The 19,060-nt window shown below is 46.6% G+C and overlaps 1 protein-coding gene across 3 annotated transcripts in view; it reads left to right on the top strand.

Moving 5' to 3' along the window:
* The window catches only part of ADAMTS9 (ADAM metallopeptidase with thrombospondin type 1 motif 9), an 86,687-nt gene extending 75,061 nt beyond the window's left edge, over positions 1 to 11,626 (top strand). For 2 of the 3 annotated variants that reach the window (XM_082321603.1, XM_082321604.1), the window contains 8 exons: positions 1,689 to 1,821; positions 2,067 to 2,161; positions 2,320 to 2,414; positions 2,509 to 2,642; positions 4,127 to 4,218; positions 6,204 to 6,308; positions 8,396 to 8,490; positions 8,822 to 11,626. In XM_082321603.1, coding sequence (XP_082177729.1) covers positions 1,689 to 1,821; positions 2,067 to 2,161; positions 2,320 to 2,414; positions 2,509 to 2,642; positions 4,127 to 4,218; positions 6,204 to 6,308; positions 8,396 to 8,485 — 744 coding nt within the window. In that variant the 3' untranslated portion in view covers positions 8,486 to 8,490; positions 8,822 to 11,626. Of the gene's footprint in view, positions 1 to 1,688; positions 1,822 to 2,066; positions 2,162 to 2,319; positions 2,415 to 2,508; positions 2,643 to 4,126; positions 4,219 to 6,203; positions 6,309 to 8,395; positions 8,491 to 8,821 lie in introns of those variants that run through there. The other variant, XR_014229188.1, reaches the window with a different exon arrangement.
* The last annotated feature ends 7,434 nt before the right edge of the window (positions 11,627 to 19,060 follow it).

Below are 19,060 nucleotides of genomic sequence, written 5' to 3'. Positions count from 1 at the left end.
GACATTCTTTGAAATGTGATGTTTCTCCTATAAATTTGATTTATTAACCCAGCTCAGGCATTTGTAGGAATTTGTCAAACCTTTACAAGGCAACAAGGGTCAAGTCAAGCAAAATGTAGTGGAAGTTGTCACAGTAAATGGCAAAACCATTTGAAACCTAAGGTCCTCCTGCCCCATAGGAAGCTTCAGATCCTCCCTGTGAGTCAGATCAGAGGAGTTACAGCAAAGAGCTCAGCCTCAGTTAATTGGTATTTTCCCCCAGAATTTCAGTGCAAAATGTCCAATTTGTTAATACAACTTCATTATGAAGAGTATTCCAGAGAGCAAGACCTTTCTCCTCACTTTGGGCTGCTGAACGTCCTAGTGACTACCAAGCGCCACGACCCTTCTCATCTCTGATTTTCAAAGGGATTTACTGTAAAATACCATCACCTTTGATGGACAAAGAGAGTCCTGCGCAGCCTTTTAGTTAAGTTTTATGGATTTGGACCTGATAAAGAGTAAACGCCAAGTTGCAAATACCATGAGCCATTGAAGACCATCTCCTTCATGGTGTGCTCCTTTAGACTAGTAATTTCTAAATAGATGAGCAGCATCTTTCAGTACTTAAAGGGGATTATAAGAAAGATGGGGACAAACTTTTTAGCGGGGCCTGTTGTGATAGGACAAAGGGTAATGGTTTTAAACTAAAAGAGGGTAGATTTATACTAGATAAAAGGAAGAAATTTTTTACAATGAGGGTGGTGAGACACTGGAACAGGTTTCCCAGAGAGGTGGTAGATGCCCCATCCCTGGAAACGTTTAAGGTCAGGTTGGACAGGGCTCTGAGCAACCTGATCTAGTTGAAGATGTCCCTGCTTATTGCAGAGGAGGTTGGACTAGATGACCTTTAAAGGTCCCTTCCAACCCAAACTATTCTATGTTTCTATTCTATGGTTCTATTCTATCATTTTCTTGGCAGCCTAACCTAGTACCTGTAGAAAGAGCTGATTTTCAGTTCTCAAGTACTGAAAGAACAAGTTGCAGAGGGGGAGCAAGGTGCTTCCACCTCCCATCACCTGTGCTCAGCAGCAACCAGCGCGGACAAGCTGCTGCTCGGTAGCTCCAGTGCAATTTCAGCCTTAAGATTGCTCTTGATTTGAGCTGTTTGAGGATGACCCAATGCTTGCACAGATTTAGCCGTCTTTCCAGAGGGTAAGGGGAGAGAGGGTCTGGAGGCTATGGGGTCTCTGGTGCAATTTGGATAGAAAACAACAAACCATGTCATGTTTGTTCAAAGGCCCCTGTCACTCCCAAGCAACATCTCTCAGCCACCAGGAGAGGATTTCTACTGTTCAGGCCTTCTGGTGAACATCCCTCTTTTGTACGACCATCCTAGTGTGAAAAATAAACAATTTCACGTGAGCGCATGGTTCACCTTAACCAATGCTGCCTCATCCTGGAAAGTGTTTAAGTGCAAAGCAAAGTTCAGTAGTCTTCTTGAAATAATTAGTGATGATGATAATAATGAAGGGATTAATAATAAAAGGGATTACTTGTTTGATTAAAATTAAACCTATGTTTGAACACTTTGCAGGATTGGGGCCTTTGCTGCTGTCTCTTGATACAAGGGAAACGGGCTGTCTCTGTTCTTCTGGAGCCCAGAGACCCTTGAGATAAAATACGAACCTCTGTCTTCTGTCTTGCAGTGCTCCGTCACCTGTGGAGTTGGAGTCATGCACCGGTCGGTGCAGTGTTTGACGAATGATGACCAGGTCAGCAGCTTGTGCCATGCAGATCTGAAACCTGAAGAGACGAGGACATGCCGCAACATCCATGACTGTAAGTCTGCAGATTTGCACATTCCTTTGCATTTCTCGTGGCTTGAGCATCTGTTCCCATCAGACTCCTAGAGATGGGCAGTATTTCCAGGCATTGGGAGCCATCCAACTAAGCACTAAGGCACTTCAGGGAGCCCTCTTAAAAATAAACAAGGTGTTTTGATGCTTTGGACGCCTTACAGTGTTACAAAAGAAATTTTGGTGTACAGTTGCTCAGTGACTACAAGTATTTCTGTTTTGTTTCAGGTGAATTACCAAGGAGTTGCAAAGACGTTAAAAATCTCAAAGGTGTCACTGAAGATGGCGAATATTTCCTTCAAGTCAAAGGAAAGGCGTTAAAGGTGCATTTCAGCAACAGATTGATAGTTAATGCATTTCCCAAAGGTGAAGAGGACCCTGGGGGTGCTCTTCACTTCCACGCTTGGATTTTCTACCTTCGGTTTTCTTGGCCACCCCTTTGCACATGATACCTGACAAAATTCTGGCTTCTCTTTCTCAGGTGTATTGCTCTGGGATGCAGACTGAGAGCCCAAAGGAGTATGTGACCCTTGTAAATGGGGATGCAGAGAATTTTTCAGAAGTGTATGGATACAGGTAAGAAATCCCTTAATCCTGAGCTTCACAATATTTTTGTTTTCCATGGCAATATTTTCCAGTCATGAGTAGAAAGGGTTTTCTTTTGATTTAGATTGCATAACCCGACTGAATGTCCGTATAACGGGAGCAGACGAGAAGACTGCCAGTGTAGGAAAGATTACACAGCAGCTGGGTTTTCCACCTTCAGCAAAGTAAGGCTGGACCTGAACACTATGCAAATAATAAGTGAGTAAAAACAGGGCCTTGCCATTAAAAAAAAATGTTTATTTTACACAAATATAGCTGTCACTACAAACAAGCAGTAGTACTCTTGTGGGCAATGTTCCTGAGCTCTCCTGTTAAAAGCTGCTTTTAAACTTGGTCACCAGTTTGCTGCTTTACACTTAGAGACTGCAATTCCAGTATATCAGAGATGCTCATACTATTTCTGTGTAATACGGGAAAATATTAAGAACAGTCACTGGTACATCTGCTATACAGAATGAATATTTGCGTGCTCGCAGCAGGCCAGTGTATTTTTTTAATATTTTATTTTATTTGGTCTCCTATTTTCAGACTGCACTTAGGCAGAAAGCTTAACCAGGGAGGAGCTGGCCCCCCGTTTTACACACAGAGGTGTCAGGAGATCCCAGTGCAGGGGACTCCACTGGGGTTGGGATGCTGCTCCCTCCGGACCAGCACGGAGGAGGTTCTTGGCAGAGCCAGACCATGGGGGAATAATTTTTGTTGAGAGTGATGGAGCTGGGGCCGTGGATTTGCAGGGGAGGAGGGGGGTGTAGCTGTGCAATGTAAGTGATTCCCTGTCTCTCCTGACATTCATGGGAGCTGGGAGCCATCCCACTGCCAGAGAGCCTCAGCATCCCATAGGATTACGGTTTCAGTGCCCCTAACTCCAGGGATGCTATCAGTTTCCAGCAAATGTTTTAAAAATACAACATATTGTTGGGGGTTCATTCAGTAAATAGCAGAGATTTTTTAGCAAATCAAAATCCTTCCTTGTAAAATGACTCTGTATCTGATAAGGATTTTTTTTATCACTTAATTTTCAAGTCATGAGACCTCCCAGTCTATCAATCTGTAAAAAGCTACTAATAGTCTGTAAAAGCTCCTAGGTAAAGATATGAAAGGAACCACCCTCAGGGAATTCGATACCAGCTCCCTTTGAATTTCAAAAGGAGCTGGGCACCTACCTCTGTCAGGCAGGAGCTATCTCACATCCCCATCTAAATGAGTTACTTCAGATCCCTCCAGAGCAAAATACCCCAATTCCCTTTGAAACCCCGACCCCTGGGCTGGGGCAGCCAGGAGAGCACAGAGATGGTTGTTTGCCTTTGTTTAAAAGGGAGATTTAGGAGGACCCAGGGCCTTCTTGAAAGTGGGGAATTTTGTGATAAAGAAATAAAACCCAAGTCATGGGTTCCAGTTTTGTTGTTATTTGTACCTAAGCCCTAAATCACCAATGTACTTAAACTGAGCTGTAAATGTTGAGCGTGTAAGTGTCCTGTTAAATTCAGTGCTCGCATGCTGGGAGTCACATGTGGGATGAATTGGGGGATTTAATATTAAAAATCCAGCAGTCTTGACTCTCAAGATTAATGTACATAACCAGCTTTAGTGAATTTAAACATTAGCGAAGAGCGTGTTTACATTTATTTTGTCTCTCTCCCTGCATCTTTCTTTCCGTGTTATTCACCAACTATTCTCCACAGCGACTGATTTACAGTTTGCACGGACACATGATGGACGACCTGTTCCTTATGCCACTGCTGGGGACTGCTACAGTGCAGCCAAATGCCCGCAGGTATTTGACAACAGCATTTCATAGGAATTGGTGCCATTTGTTTTGTTCAGGCCCTCTATTAATTACTGCTGATCGCATCAGCCCAACACCAATGAGAGCCACATTCTCATCTCAGTGGTCAGAAACTTTTCCCTTTGTCCGTGCAGAAAGCACTCTCCATTTTCCCTATGGGAAAATGTCAGGTTTTCGTCAGACCAGCATCGGGACTGGCTAAGGGACATTCCCCAGGGCTCCCGCAGTGCCCTGCAGGTGCTCAAACAGTCGACAGTAAAGGAGAAAAGGAAGAAGAAATAGGCTGTGGGAGAAGGGCTGGGCTTTGCATGTGTAGTTGAAGGTAGGGGGATCAGTCCGTGGCAGGGCTTGGTGGACATGCTGGGCAGGGAGAGCAGTAGTGAATCAGGGTATCATGATGCCCTGGGACCCTGCCTCTGCATCCTGCAGTCTTGTATCTGCTGAAACTGCTGTTTGCAGGGGTGTGGGAAGATGGGTGAGATAAGCCCTCTGGAGGGAGAAGGCAGCAGACAGACAGCAGGACTCCTGCCAAGCCAGCTCAGGGGGGAGATGCCCGAGAAGGAGAGGGCATTTGCAGGGCAGGAACAGGTTTCTGCTGCTGGACCAACGGACTCCATCAGTCAGTGACTGCAATGGTACCCACCAGCTGCCGTCCCACCATCCCCATGCCCTGCTGCTTATTTTCACAGCAGCCCGGTGGGACCATCACTCACTCCACTTTGGGGCTGGGAAAACACTGACAAAACGTAGGCAGTGCCTGTGCATCAGGGCAAATCCAGCCTGTCTGAGCACCGCGAGGTGCCCGGCCGCAGAAACACAGAGCTGAGCGCAGGCTGTCGCATCCTCAGTAGCTTCAGGAGGCAACGTAGGACATCTAGCCCAGTCACTTGGAAGAAATATGCTTTCTTGAAAGTCTTTGGGAGACTAATTAACACTGTGGCTTGCTCTGTGTCCTCAGCACACCTATTTTCTGTGGAGCTGGGGGATGGATGATAAGTGGTATGGTTGGGTAGTCCAAGGTATTGGGTAGACCATATTTGCAAAGGGCATCAAGTAGGGAATTGCAGCAACAGACGGCAGAGGGCAAACCTCTCCATCTCCTTCCCTCCCTGCTTTCAGAGCTGACGCTTTTCTGCACAGCTCAGCGGCTTAGGGATTGACTTCTTACCTCGGGAAGGCTCATGAATGTTAATATCCATCCACCTGACCCAGACAGTTTGCTCCTTGCAGAAAATCAACGTTCCCAAGGTGGCAAGTGCAGGGAGCAAAGCTAACAGCCATCTGGTACCGCACAGCCGTGCTGGGCTGCGGGTCAGCCTGGGGATCTGGCCACAGGATCCCTCCTTGGGTCTAGAAAAAGGCAGGGCTGGGGTCTGCCATGGGGGTAGGGGGAAGGCTGGGGAGATCTGCGTTGGATGCAGACATAGCCCTTAATTTTCCACCCATTTTGTGCATTTTGAGACAGGGTGGAATGAAGTGAAGGACATTTTTAAGAAATAAACAAATGAAAAGAGTTCGGATTTTACTGAAGTCTGAGGGGAAGGAAAAAAAAAAGCCCAGTGGAAAATAAGGAAAATAAGGACAAGTGTGCCCTCTCCAGTTGAGGAGGGAGCAGCGAGAGCGGCTGCAGCGCATCCCTGGGGTACCTTTCCCATCAGCTGCTGGAGCACGTCAGGCTCTGCAGTTTGCCATGGAAAAGCCAAGAATGCCCTCAGCCGGCAAACTGTGAAAAAGCAGTACAAAACTGAGAAAAAACAGTGAAAAACCAAGATAAAGCCCCTCCTTCCCTGCAGCCACCAACGAGAAGGAAATTCCTAACCCGAGACATGCTGTGATTTGTACAACATGTGCTGATCACTATCAGAGCAATGGAAAAAACTGAAAACGTTGCCGGCAAGATCCTGGTAGAAAAGTGACGCCATGGCAAAAGCACGGCATTTTGGGATAACCAGGCTTGTCTGTTTGTTCTTTAGGGTCGCTTCAGCATAGACCTGTACGGGACAGGCCTGTCCTTAACGGGAACGGCAAAGTGGCTCTCACAAGGGAATTACGCAGTGTCGGAAATTCAAAAATCCCCAGTAAGTTGTAATTTTAATTATGGTTACACCTGCTCATGAGAAGTTTCTAATTGTTGTCTTTCATGGCAACATCTTCCAAGTAGAGACTAACAAAAATCTAACATCTGACATCAGAAATGAAGTGTTGCCCGTAATTTTATGTGAGGTGGGGGGGCCCTAGCGGGTTTAACTTGATTTGAGTTATTGCAATTAATTAGTGAGCCAGCTTAACCGTGAAGCTGAAAACACTGAGTGCCGTGGGGCAGACATATCCTTAATTAGTTGTCTGAGATGTCCGGCACAGAGCGTGCATCACACAGCGGGCAGGACCAGGGCCCATGGGGTCAGGGCTGCAGGGCAGGGCTTGACCTGCTGGAGAGGGTCCAGGTGCCAGGTGAGTGCCCTGAGTAGGAATTGTTTCCCAAACGTTGCTAATAAAGTGTGGAGGATGTGGATCTTCCCACTGGGCTGGGTTTATCTCCTTGGGAGAGACCCGAGTCACCTGAGCTCTGGTGGGCTGGGGCTGCCCCACAGCACGCTGCACCCCCCGGGCACTGTCCCCTGCGGCTGCCCGGGGCTCTGCTGACCCTGAGGCCTGCGGGTAAGCCAGGCAGGCCTTCAGAATCACTCCACAGCCAAATCTGAACTTGTATGGCTTAATTTGCCTGCCCGTTAACCCCTCTGCCGCTGTGTGCCTTCGCACCATTGCTCCTGTGTCATGTTCTGAAATTAGAGAAACCCAGGATCGCTTTTTTGGCTGTTACTTCACGTGACTCATCCTGATTGCCCCTGTTAAAGCTCTCCTAAGGAGGTCACCATAATCATTTAACAAAAAGCAATTTGCAGAATATCCTCTCCTGTACTGCTTTCAATCTCCCTGGCTCTGGGGAACGCCTTGAGCCCATGAGCCTCATCAGTGCTGGGGCTCTTAAAGGAGAATTAAATCCTAGTGGTCCGACCATGCTGCAGCGAAGTATCCCCCAGTACCGGTAGAAGATGACCAGCACAGACCCCATGTGTTAGTTCTGGCAGGTGCTTTGCTATTCTTCTCCCCTTCCGAAAGGAGAAGCCCAGGTAGCCGACTCTGAAGTCGTGGAGAGCAGCCACAATCACAGCTGGCAGAATTAAAACAAACTTTAAGGGACAAGGGGTCTAAGAGACAACTCTTACCTCCATCACCCAGTGGCATCTGTCAAACGCTGTTCCAGGGGTGTGATTGGCGGCAGGAGCAGAAGAAAGGCAGGCATAGTGAGAAGAGATGATAGCAGCCTGCTGCAGTCACAGATCAATAGTGTCAAGGGCAGGATGGAGCTCGTTTAAAAATAAATGCTTTGTGCCAGCTTGTCCTGCACTTAAGTCCAATTTTCTGGTAATTGAGGGTTGAATTCCCCTAAAGGACTGTCCATTGTAATGATGAAGAGGCAAAAGGCTCTGCAGAGGTGGGATAAGGAAGGCCAGACGGAGGTATTAATCTCCTGACGCAAGACCGGAGTTGCACCATGCTTGCTGGGCTCTCCTGGAGACCCGGGCAACCCCAGGACCACTCCGCATCTTCCTTTGTCTCTTCTGGCTGTGGAAGTGCAGAGCTGAGGGGGGACGGCACCTTAGCAAGTGGCATAGCCTCACCTCATTGCTTTCCCTCTTGGCTTGGCTCTGGAGCCACTCCAGGCCTTTCCCCGCCAAATGGACATTTCTTGGTATTGCCTGCAAATATCCTTCCTGTGCCCTTCACGTGCCAAGGCACAACTGAGGTGCTGTTGTTGTCTAGATGTGGTTTTTCTCTTGCATGATCCAAGTTTTCCAGAGAAAGAGGATACCCTTGAGATATCCCTCCAAATGGCCTTCTCCTTGGGCATCTCTCAATGTAATATATCAAAACTGCCCTTTCTTATTTGTGTTCACCATCTGACCTGGTAGCACTAAAGGGAATTACATTTGCATATATTTAAATATAATGGTGATTTCATAGATTGAGTTAGGCATAATTTGTTTTCCTTCCAAGACATTTCCTATTAAAAATCCTGACTAGAATAACCCAGATCTGGCCCTTTCACAGAATGGAGTTCCTGAGCCCTTACGTGAGATGTTATTTCTGATTTTGCCTGCAGGATGGTACCAAAGTAGTAGGAAAATGTGGCGGTTACTGTGGGAAATGTACTCCATCATCTGGAACAGGCCTTGATGTCCAGATGTTATAGCGATGGTGAGTTCCCAGCTGCTTCTGCACAAAGGGAAATCTTCCCAAAAACGTCCTGAAGGAGCAGATCAGGCCACGCTTGCAAAAGCACTCCTGTATCGAGTGCATTGGTGACAGCCGCCTACCCCACGCACCATCTGGGGAGCAAAATGGGATCCAGTGCTCCCAGTCCCTGCTTCTCCCAGTAACGCTTGTGGGTGTAACACTGTCAATTGGAAACCCACTGCCCACCTCGCGGGCGCCCGCTTCGGCTCCGCTCGTGTGCTGGTGTCTCTAGTTACAGGTTTCAGAGGTGAAGTTGATGATCTGATGTGTGCACCTTGTCTGTGTTTTCCAGGTTCTCTGAGAGCAGCCAGCAGAGATGAAGGATAGCGATGCAATACCTCTGCCTTCCGCTTTTTTTTATCTGTATATAGATTGCATATTCTTAATGTACAGTATAATATTTATGTTTGGAGTTATTTATTTTGAGTTAATATTTTTGTACGTAAAATCATTCTATTAAGGCTGCTTTTACTATTTTTATTTTTTATTGTTAAATCCTGCAGTCAAACCACTGCATTTTGCGTACTCTACATTATATGTAGCATTATGACAAGTGATACTTTATTGTCACTGTATTCAGTTGTTTACTTTCAATCAGTAATTTTCCTTCAGTTATGGGCTGCTTTGGCCCTCTACGGTGCTACACAATCTGCATAGGGGTATTTTTGGCATTTCAATCTGTCTTTATGTAAGGAAAGTAGACAAGATGTGCTTAAATTTTATTTTTAGGGATTAGGCCGACAGCACTCAAGGAAAACATGACAATGAATACAGTGCTAGTTGCATTAGCAATCTTTATCTTTTAGGTATGTTTTGAATTTCACATGACCTCTGTGGCCAGTGCTAAAAGCACTGGTTTGGTGCTAACATGATATTTATTAATGCTATGTAGTTTTAGTTAATCCAATGCCTTTATCAGTGAAAAAAACGAAGAAAGCAGAAAAAATTGTCAGGCGATTCAAATAAATTAAGATCTACCCCAGGTTTAGGAAAATTTCTGCAGATGGATCTTCCGCTCAAGCCCCTTTTTTGTAGGGCTCCGAAGTGAACTCGCATTTTAAAAAAACATATATTTGTCTCCTAATTGCATGTGCCACTGTGCTTCCTGGCTCCATCTGGAAGCGGGGTATTAACATATCCCAGACAGGCTGATCAGGCCATATGTTTCCCTGGGCTGTGTGCTGAGAAGCGCTGCAGTTTCTTACGGATGTTGCCACAAAACCCTGACGTGAAGCCGAAAGCGTCCCTGCCGTGTTATCTCCCCGCGGGGCCGGTGAGGACCGTGGGGTCCGCGTGCTGGGGGACAGCACGCCCAGCCAAGCCGCCCCTTCCTCTTGGCTGGGGACTCCATTGAGGCACCTGCAGCGTTTCCCTGGCTTCCTACTCACTCACAGACCATCTGCAAAGGGAGGCTTCAGCGCCGGCTCTGCCTCGTTTCAACAAGATCACTCTGTACTTACAGATAACTCTGCCCCTCCCTTCAAAAACAGGCTGCTTTACGCCTACTTCTGTGTTGCTTCGGATCTTCCTGGTAAGGCATCTGCGCTCCTTGCCTATCCGCCATCCCGTGTACAACCAGACCTTTAGCGCTGGCTTTTTTTTATTTTAAATTGAGGAGACAGCTCCCATAGGCGCAGAACGCGGCTGTGCGATGACTCCTGCCTGTACATAGCCCGCCGCTTGTGGCACGCCACGTTTTCGCAGAGCTTCGTAGCACGTTGAACGGGGGTGATGTGACCAGATTATTTTTGTAGTCTATGACTATGTCCCTTATCTCTTTCTCCACAATTTTACTTAGTGATAGGAAGATGCTGCCTCATCGCCTTATATGTCGGGGCAGCCAGGAGCACAAAGTACATGGAAAGGAAGCTTTTCAGCACAAAATTGCCAGCAGTTTGGAAAACTGAAGAGGCTTCTCTGCTACTTCAGCTAAGTCTTGCAGTTTTGGATGCAAATAGTTAACAAACCCAACCTCAGGATCTTGTGTGAGTCTTTTGCAGAGCTCCCCAAAGGATGCGTAATCAGTCTGTTACAATACAATCGGATCAACGATAAATGATCCGATCCCTGGATTCATAACCCACGTGTGCGCCAGGCTGCGTTCGGCTTTCAGAGTGAAACCTGTCAGCCTGACAGTCAGGGATCAACGCATTCACATCGGCTGGGAGGCATCTCAGGCCAGCAGGGCTGTGGTACAGTCCAGCAGCTAAAGAACTGGTGCTCTACACACTGTGTGTGCCTCTGCTGCTCTTATTATTATTCAGACTTAGAGGAAAGGATGAGACTCTCACCCATAATTTGGGTTTTTTGGCTTAATAGCGCATAAGTAGATATGATCATATCTTAGAAAGACTAAGTTTTCACCAACTTTGTATGTCTATGCATAACAATAATAAATTCTACCTTTCTGAGGAAAATGCCAAAAATGCCAAAAATACCATTTCAAAGTGAAAGAAAAGAAAAGGGGAAAAGGGAAAGGGGAAAAGGGAAAGAGAAAGAGGAAAAAGGGAAAGGGGAAAGGAGTAGTAATGGACCAGTGATTTTTTTAACGATAATTGCTTATGTATAACTTCTGTAGGGGAAAAGGGAAAATTGCACTATGAACTTTAGAAAGAAACAGTGGTGCTTAGAAAGTACAGGCTTATTATATTTTCTCTAATGAAGTGAATGGCTATTTATAAAAAGAAATATTATTTTGACCTGTACACATACATTTCTACCATATAGTTCCATAGCAGCTATGAACAGAGCAAGAGAAACCTAAAAAAATGTTAAATGAACTATAAGGGAAAAATGATAGAGCACTGATCCTGTGGTTCATTAATGGGCTTCATTAAATAGGAACAGACTTTGAGGACCAGAGACATTAGACATTTCTTGTTCAGGAAACAACTCTGGGTTTTATGTATCAATGTCATTATTTTTCTACAAACTGGGGGTTTTTTTGCAAGCACTTTCCTGTACAGTGTTTCTTTTCTTTCTGCTTATACTCAAAAGGAAATGAAAAGACCCATAAGACATGTCTGTATGGCCTTTCTGCATTTGCCATCATATTTCAATACCTGTGTGCTATTATAGAGGCAAAATACTTTGTACACAAGGGAATAATACACTGAATGGTAAACATTCCTTTCTGTGCTGGTGTTTATTTCCAAGCTTTGGGTTCCTTGTTTGACTGTCCCATGCAAAAGGAACGAGGGAAGGCAATAATGTTGTTTATGTAGAGCCCTGCCCCAAGCCTGCGTTGGAGTCTGTGGTCCAGGGACCATCCTGGAGAATGGCCACAGCCATCCACTTGTGCCCTGCTGGTTGGATAGACTGATGCTTCCCGATTTCTGTCTGGAGGAGGAATGGCCCGAGGTACAGAGCATACATGAGCATATCTCAGAGGTGCCCAGTGCTGCCATCCACGCACCAGGGACATCCCTTGCCGTGGGATGATAAGGGAGCTAAACGGTTCATTTTGCAAATGTTTTTGAAGGATGAGCTGGGATACTGGACCCGGTCCACACCACTAGCAGTGCTATTGAAAGAAATCTGCAAAAAAATCAACTTAGAAAAGTTTGAAAAAATAGTATCAAATATACAGGAAAATTCAGCTAGAAGAAATTTGGGTTAAAAGGAAGCAAATGTGGGGACTGGCTCCCAGGAGGGCAACCAAGGAACAAACTGTAGCCAGAGTCTTACACCGCCTCTGCCCCAAAGGCTGCAGGTAAGAGTGAAGAAGTTGCATTTTTCTGCCCTTTCTTGTATATTCCTCTTGCTTTGTCTCAGAAAATGCAGCAGATCTCTTAGTGCTGGCAGCTCCAGCCTTTTTCAGCTTCTATGTTTTTAATCCAAAAGGAGAGAGGATACCTTTCTCATGCTGTCTAAAACACTGTCAGATGCAGAAAACAGAACATACGGTATTTCAAAAGCTTGATTCTTAGTTTAAATGACCAGTATCTTAGAGGTGTCTTTCTTTTCCATCATTTATCTTTAATAAATGATTACAAAGGCTTTAAACGTGGACTGCTGTGGAATTAAGCCAACAGGGGGTCTGTGCACAGCCCCTGAATCATATTTAACCTTCCAGCCCTGTATAATGAAAGGGTCATTTTAACACTTTTGATGCTTAGGTCCAGTTATTCTATGAAAATTACAGCACTCTTCTTCAGCCTCGTTGTACGGCCTATCAGAACTAACTGCTCCAGAGACAGAGGTGATTGCTTCATCTCTTCAACGTTCCCTTCTGCCCCAGTAATGGGCATTTTTTCCTCTATAGAAAAATAAAATGCATTTTATTGAAAGCTGTTGGAAACGCACATCTCAAGGAGCTAGTCTTAAATCAGGACATTTGCTAGAAAAGCTTCTTCTCCTGCATAGCCATGCTTTGAAAATTGTACTGAAAGATGGGGAGAGGCAGAAAAAACCAAGGAGGGCAGTCCGGGCTTGAAAGGCAATTTTCCACTGAGGCACTTCCAGACCTGGTCTGTTGGCTCTTTCCAACACGACTCTTCTTCCTAAACAGACGATTGAGGGCTGACTTAGAGAAAGGATTTCTGCCAGGGGAACAGTGTTGAGGTGAGACAGTTCTCCTATCTACCAGGCAAAGGGACAGAAATTCAACCAAATCCCAGAGTCATTAACAGTTGAAGCAGCTCAGCCCACGTGGTACGTTCTCCCATCGCTTGAACTCTTCAAATTGAGAACTCTTCAAATCAAGTCTTTTTAAGAAATGCATTTGAGTTCATCCAGAAGTCTCTAACCTTAGTAGCTGTTGGTCATTTAGTAGGAAGGGATGAGTCCCTTTGCAGTACAAATTCCTGGAGGCAGCTCTCCAGCTTGCATTGTGCAGGAGGAAGGAGCCGATGGCCAAAAGCGGTGCCTGTAGGTCTCACTCCAGTACTTTCCAAGTATTTTTGCCTGCGCTGGAGTAATCCAGGCAATAGGAATTGTAGCCTTCCAGAAGCAGATTTAGTTGACAAGTTTCTGACCTCTCTTTGCAATAGCGAGATGAAGAATGCTCAGAAGTTATTTTTGGCCTTCACAGAAGAGTCTGAGTTTCCACTTCAAAGTTGGCTTAATTTTTCAGCTATTTTGTATTACCAACATAAGGCACAGTTTTTGAAAAATCAAAATGAGAAGAGAATAGTGTTTTGACCTAACCCACATGCTTTTTATACTTTATTTCCTGGGGGTTTTTTGGTTTGTTTGTTCCAATTAAAAAAAAAAAAAAAACCAAAACAACAAACCTGTGAAATTTTCCATGAAATTACTTCTGCTTCTCTCTAGTTATAAATATTGCTTCTGAAGCGTTTGGAGACATGATCTGTTGACTGTAAGTACAGGGAAATCTGATGTAGATCATTTTAAGCTGAGGGAAGGTAGAAATACATTTCTCCTTTGTGAAGCTGATTCAGGTCCTTCAAGGCAGTGGCTGGATAAGAAGTGCAGAGGCTGAGGCCATGCACATCAATCCATTTCCACCAGGAAAACCTCGGCTCTGCTGGGAGCATAAGAGCCCAAATGGTTTCCACATTACGTCCCCTCGCAGGCTCGAGCACACACTGAGCTTTAATGGTCCTGCTCAATCTGAGCCGCCAGCAGCGATATCAAGCTGCAGCTACTTAAACATTTGTTGGTAGTCGGTGTCTTCATCCCTGAGAAGACAGCGTGAGGACAAGAGCCAGAAGTCTGGAGTAATCGCTGATTACAAACCCCTTTGTATGCAGGGCAGAGGGTGCAGGGGGAGGCAGGGCTCTGCGTATTTTCTCCCTCAAAATTATTACTTGGCTCCATTCATATGCTTATAATTTCTTCATCCTTCTTTAATCTGTGACTACGTTTCAGATGAGCAATTAAATTAATCAGGTCTTTGCTGCATTGTCCTTTACTAATCCATCGTTGCTGGTTTGCTGACCTTTCTCTTTGAAGCTATTCACTGCTTACTGCCTGCCTTCCCCCACCCCCACGCAGAAAAGAGTATTTGCTGTGAAATGCTTTAATTGCTCCCACTCATGATAGGACGGACGCGGGGATGGCTCCCTGCAAACTGGCAAGAACAAACGTGTCCAGGTTAGCCGCTGTGCAGGCAGACCTGCGGCAAAGGCCTTAGTGACTGGCAAACACGAACGGGGCTTATTTGCTCCCATGCCTCTGTAATTCCCCCCACAGGCGTGCGTGAAGCTGCCTGCAGCCAAGGATGCAAGCAGGTACCAGATACTGCCAGGGGCTGGAGCTCTGGCCTCGTGCATGGCTTGGGCTCCTCAGATAAAGTCTCAACTTCAGGTCTCAGGTTTGACCAGCCCTTTGGAGCAGGGGACAGATTTGTGGTGTTGGGAGCACGCAATTGTGCCCTTGCCCCTGAGGCTGGCGCCTTGCTGGAGCTTAGCTAGAACAAACACGTACCCACGGGTGGCAATCTAGCCCTGCTTGAGAAAATGCAGCTACAGATAAAACATACCCGCATTAGCTGAACCGGCAAATAACTGAGCTCTGAAATAATAAACCGCACATGGCGTGGGCCAAGCTGCTGGAAGGAGGCGTAGTTCAGCAGTTGCCACGGAGGTTTGCTTCCTGGCAGCAGCGGGAATAACACGGTGAGTCTAAGCCTTGCCTTGTGAGAGCAGAAGCCAGCGGCCTTTCTTCCCATCTGCGCTGGGGCTCAGCTGCTGAAAGACTTCGCTGTCTTCCTCTCTCCTTCACTGCTCTCTTCCCCGGGGGATTCCTGAGCGTACAGGATCTCTTCAAATCCAGGTGTCTCGGGGGACAATCCCCCCAGATCAGTGGCACAGATGATCTAAGGAAACCTCAGCCAAGGGCATTACAGCAGACCACTCTGCTGTCTCTCGCTGGAGCTGCTGTCCCCATCCAGTTGGGGCAAAAGGAGAGATGCTGCCCTTCAGATACATTTTTTAGAGATGTTCCTAAATTCTGCTGACTGAATTGCATTAAGTGGGGTGTCCTAAAGCCTTTCCAACAGCTCTTGTCCACATCTACAGCTTCATCCCGCTCTACGTGGAAAGCACAGGGGGTGTGCCTTGTGCTGGTGTGTAGCTCACCTGGGATAACCCCTGGGAGCTGCGTGCCTGCCCGGGAGAGGCTGCCTTCCTTAGGTGCCCAAGATAATCTGATTATATCCTCCTCTTCGTCAGCTTTCCTCCACATTGTGCAAGTGGTATGTGAAGCTTTCCAGATACAACTTGCGTTCAGGTTTCGCCAATGGCTTTTTCCCGTTTGATCATTCCTAATGGCCTGGGCCTTTCAAGAACCTAAATGTATGGAAACATTTAACTTGGGAATATCGGAAGCTTTAGGAATTTAACTTGGGAATATCGGAAGCAGGTAGGTCCTGGGTTGTTTGCCTTGGCCAAAGAACCGGTATCTCCAGCAGGTAAAAATAGCACAAATGTAAAACCTGACAACATTGGTGGCCAGAAGAAAAACCATTTCTGGCATCTCAGGGACCATAGACATAGTTTTCTAAATTTTCCCTTAGAGCAGCTACCTAGCAGCTACGTAACTTCTGCCTGATTTGAGCTAGTGCCCCACCACAACCACTGGCAGTCTGGTTTTGTCAGGTATCTCGCTCCCCTATTTATCAGCAGGTTTCAATCCTGTGAAACGGGAAGAAAAAGGCTATTTTCTTTTTCCTCAATGAGAAGAGACAATAAAGCAGCTTTTAAAAAAAATAAATAAAAGGACCTTTCCACCAGTGGGATGGCAAATGCATGATTAATGTGACTGAACAACATCTGTGGTGCTTCCAGTGCCGTTGCAAGCACAGGGCAGGACAGCTTCGCTCCTGACAGCTCGCCTCCTGCCTTGGCAGCTGACACTTGCCTCTCTGCGAGTTACCCCAAACAGGTTTGGTTTTCCTCATCTTCAGGAATGGTCCTGGAAAGTAAAAGTAGCATGGAAGGAGTGTGAATTTACAGTTTAAAGCAAATAATTCTGCTGGATCACAAGAGAGCTCTAGGGATTGAGGGGGGATAGTAGAAAATTACTTGTTGCTATAGTACAAGGTGGTTTTGTGCAAATTGGCAGAGCCCCACTTGATTGCTTTGTTTAGCCTCAAATTGAGAATCATTAAGGAACTGCATGAACCAAGGCCATCTACCACCCACCTCTCCTCAAAGAGAGGCGCGGTAGAGCTGCGCCTGGGGACCCTTGAGCTTGACAGCAAAGATATCCAGTTCTGGGAAAAAGCTGCAGCGCTGTCATTTCAGGGGGTGAGGAAGAGCCTGCAAGGATGAGGAGGGGGCTGGAAGAGGAGCAGGAGGGAGGGGAGCAGGGCAGCAGCCGGGATGCGCTCAACGCCCAGGTCAGCCCGTGCCCCAGCACTGACACTTCACCGCGCCGGCACTGGAGGCCAGGGGAGCCCGGGGTCCCTCCAGCACCCCAGCGGTGCACGGCCTGCCTGGTTTGAGAGGGGCTGGGCCCCTTTTTTGGGAGGGGAGATAATCTCTATGTATCCACTTGGCTCCGCGTTTCATAGCAGGTGCTCCTCTCCACGGAGTGGGACTGGGCTGCAAGTTTTTGTTGGTGTGGACTCCAACTCCCAAATGCTGTTTACAGGGAAATTGAAGACTGCCTTCAAAATTAACAATAGATGGCTATAAATCTTATTCAGTTACCTAGCAACTAACGCAATAAAATCCTAAGGTTAAAAGGAGAAGGGTTATTTGGAGATACCTTGGAGAGCACATAATGGCCACTTGCATTCCTGGGTGGGAATACAAAAAAAAAAAAAATTCCTGGGATATTTACAAATTACTGTATTGATGAAGGAAAAAAGGTGAAATTACTCAGTATGGTTTTAATCAAAATACCTCAGAACTGACAGATCTAACAAAAAAAATAGTAGTCAAATGGCTGTGATAAAGAGCACTCAGAAAATGTATGGCTATCTGCAGAAATGATGGAAGGGTTTTGTTAAGTTGCTAAGCCCACTTTGTTACTGTTTCTGATCCGAAGTGTGTTTACCACAGACTAACAGTGTAATAAACGTTCAAAGTGAATTTGACCGCTATGTGCCTGATGGAATATGTCCTAGAAAAACCTACGCAGTGCAAAAAAAATTTAAAACTGAAGTAACATAGCATGATTCATCCCGGCCTGGGTTCCTGTTATGCACAGCACAGATTGACATTCCATATCCCCACCTCAGACTGGGGTTTATGCACAGTCTTTTCTGCCTGCAGTAATTACAAATCTCGAAACTGGAATGAGCGGAAACACTGAATTGTTTCCCTCCTAAAAGACCCTCATGAGGGCACGTTTACCCAGGAAGGAGGAGGCTTGGTGGAAGAACTATGCAGTAAAATAGATGCCTGGTCCCTAGCACACTCCTTCAGCAGCTGTGGCACTTAAAGGCATTTTTTAAGCCCTCCTTTTGTTGTTGAAAAGCTTCAGACAATAACTGCTAATAACAGTCAGACATTTATTACCTTCAGGGTACTAGATGGCAACAGGATTCATGTTGAGTTGTAATTCACCTGCACAGGCTGCTGGCAGGAGGAACTGCGAGGGGACCGACTCGGTCCATAACAGCCAAATTCACCCTGACATCGCCGAGGGGAGAAATGTATGGGTCCAGCAGAAAAAACGAGAGCTGCTTTCTGCCTTAGTCCAGTGTTTTCTGTTGGTGGTACTGCTGCCCTGGTGCTGACGGTCAGGGCTGGACCATAGGAGGCACAGGGGTGTCAGAGCTGATGCAGGGATGCTAAGATCTTTCTGCAGGTATTTTGGAGGTGATTTCCTAACATGAGGCATGGTTTGCAGGATAGAAGAGCTGGGGGCACTTTCCTGGAAAGACTAGGAAATTTTCCTGGCTCAGTACACAAAAGTGTTGTGACTGCCAGCTAACAGAAGTGCAGGGCCAGAGCTGGAGGCAGACACTCCGTGGTCTTTGGTGGCACAAGTTGTCCCCATATTTCCCATCCCCTGGTTGCAGCTACTGCTGTGGACCTGCAGGTCCTGTTCCTGGGTGGTAAGAACTGCCCACTGGGCTTGGACACAACTGACTTCACTGCTGCTATTGCTGAAGCCAGTGTCCCAAAGGAGATGGATATCACCGGGAGAGCAGAGGCCTAATGGCATCTCCTTTCCTCCACGTGCAGTGGTGGGGCACGCTACAAGGTGAGACTCAGCAGAGCTGCAAGGTTGGGCACATACCCTGGGACCGGGCAAGCAGAACAGCTCTGCAGCAACATGGGTTTCTTCTTTCCACCTTCTGCTGCCAGAGGCTGAATTTGCTTGAAGAAGGGCACTTACCTGACCAGGAGGCGTAGCACAATGTGCATGTTGGACTAAGATGCTCTGCAGGGCTTGTGACCAGACCTGCTGAGCCACGAGGGCTAACGTGGCCCGGGTACACTGCAGCCACTGCAGCGCCTGCCCTGCATCCTGGGCTGCTTTCCTGCATGGATCCCACCGCAGCCCCTGCACCACCCACCCCGCTAGTGGGAACTAAGACAGGACCTGCATTTTACCTTTCCCTGAGCTCTCTGATTTTAGTCATAATTATTTTTGTAATATCAGGTACAAT

The sequence above is a fragment of the Platalea leucorodia genome (genome assembly GCF_965183815.1).
Source record: "Platalea leucorodia genome assembly, chromosome: 9".
NCBI classification, from domain to species: domain Eukaryota; kingdom Metazoa; phylum Chordata; class Aves; order Pelecaniformes; family Threskiornithidae; genus Platalea; species Platalea leucorodia.
Note: the sequence above shows the minus strand (reverse complement) of the source record. Positions and strands in the feature narration are given on the sequence as shown.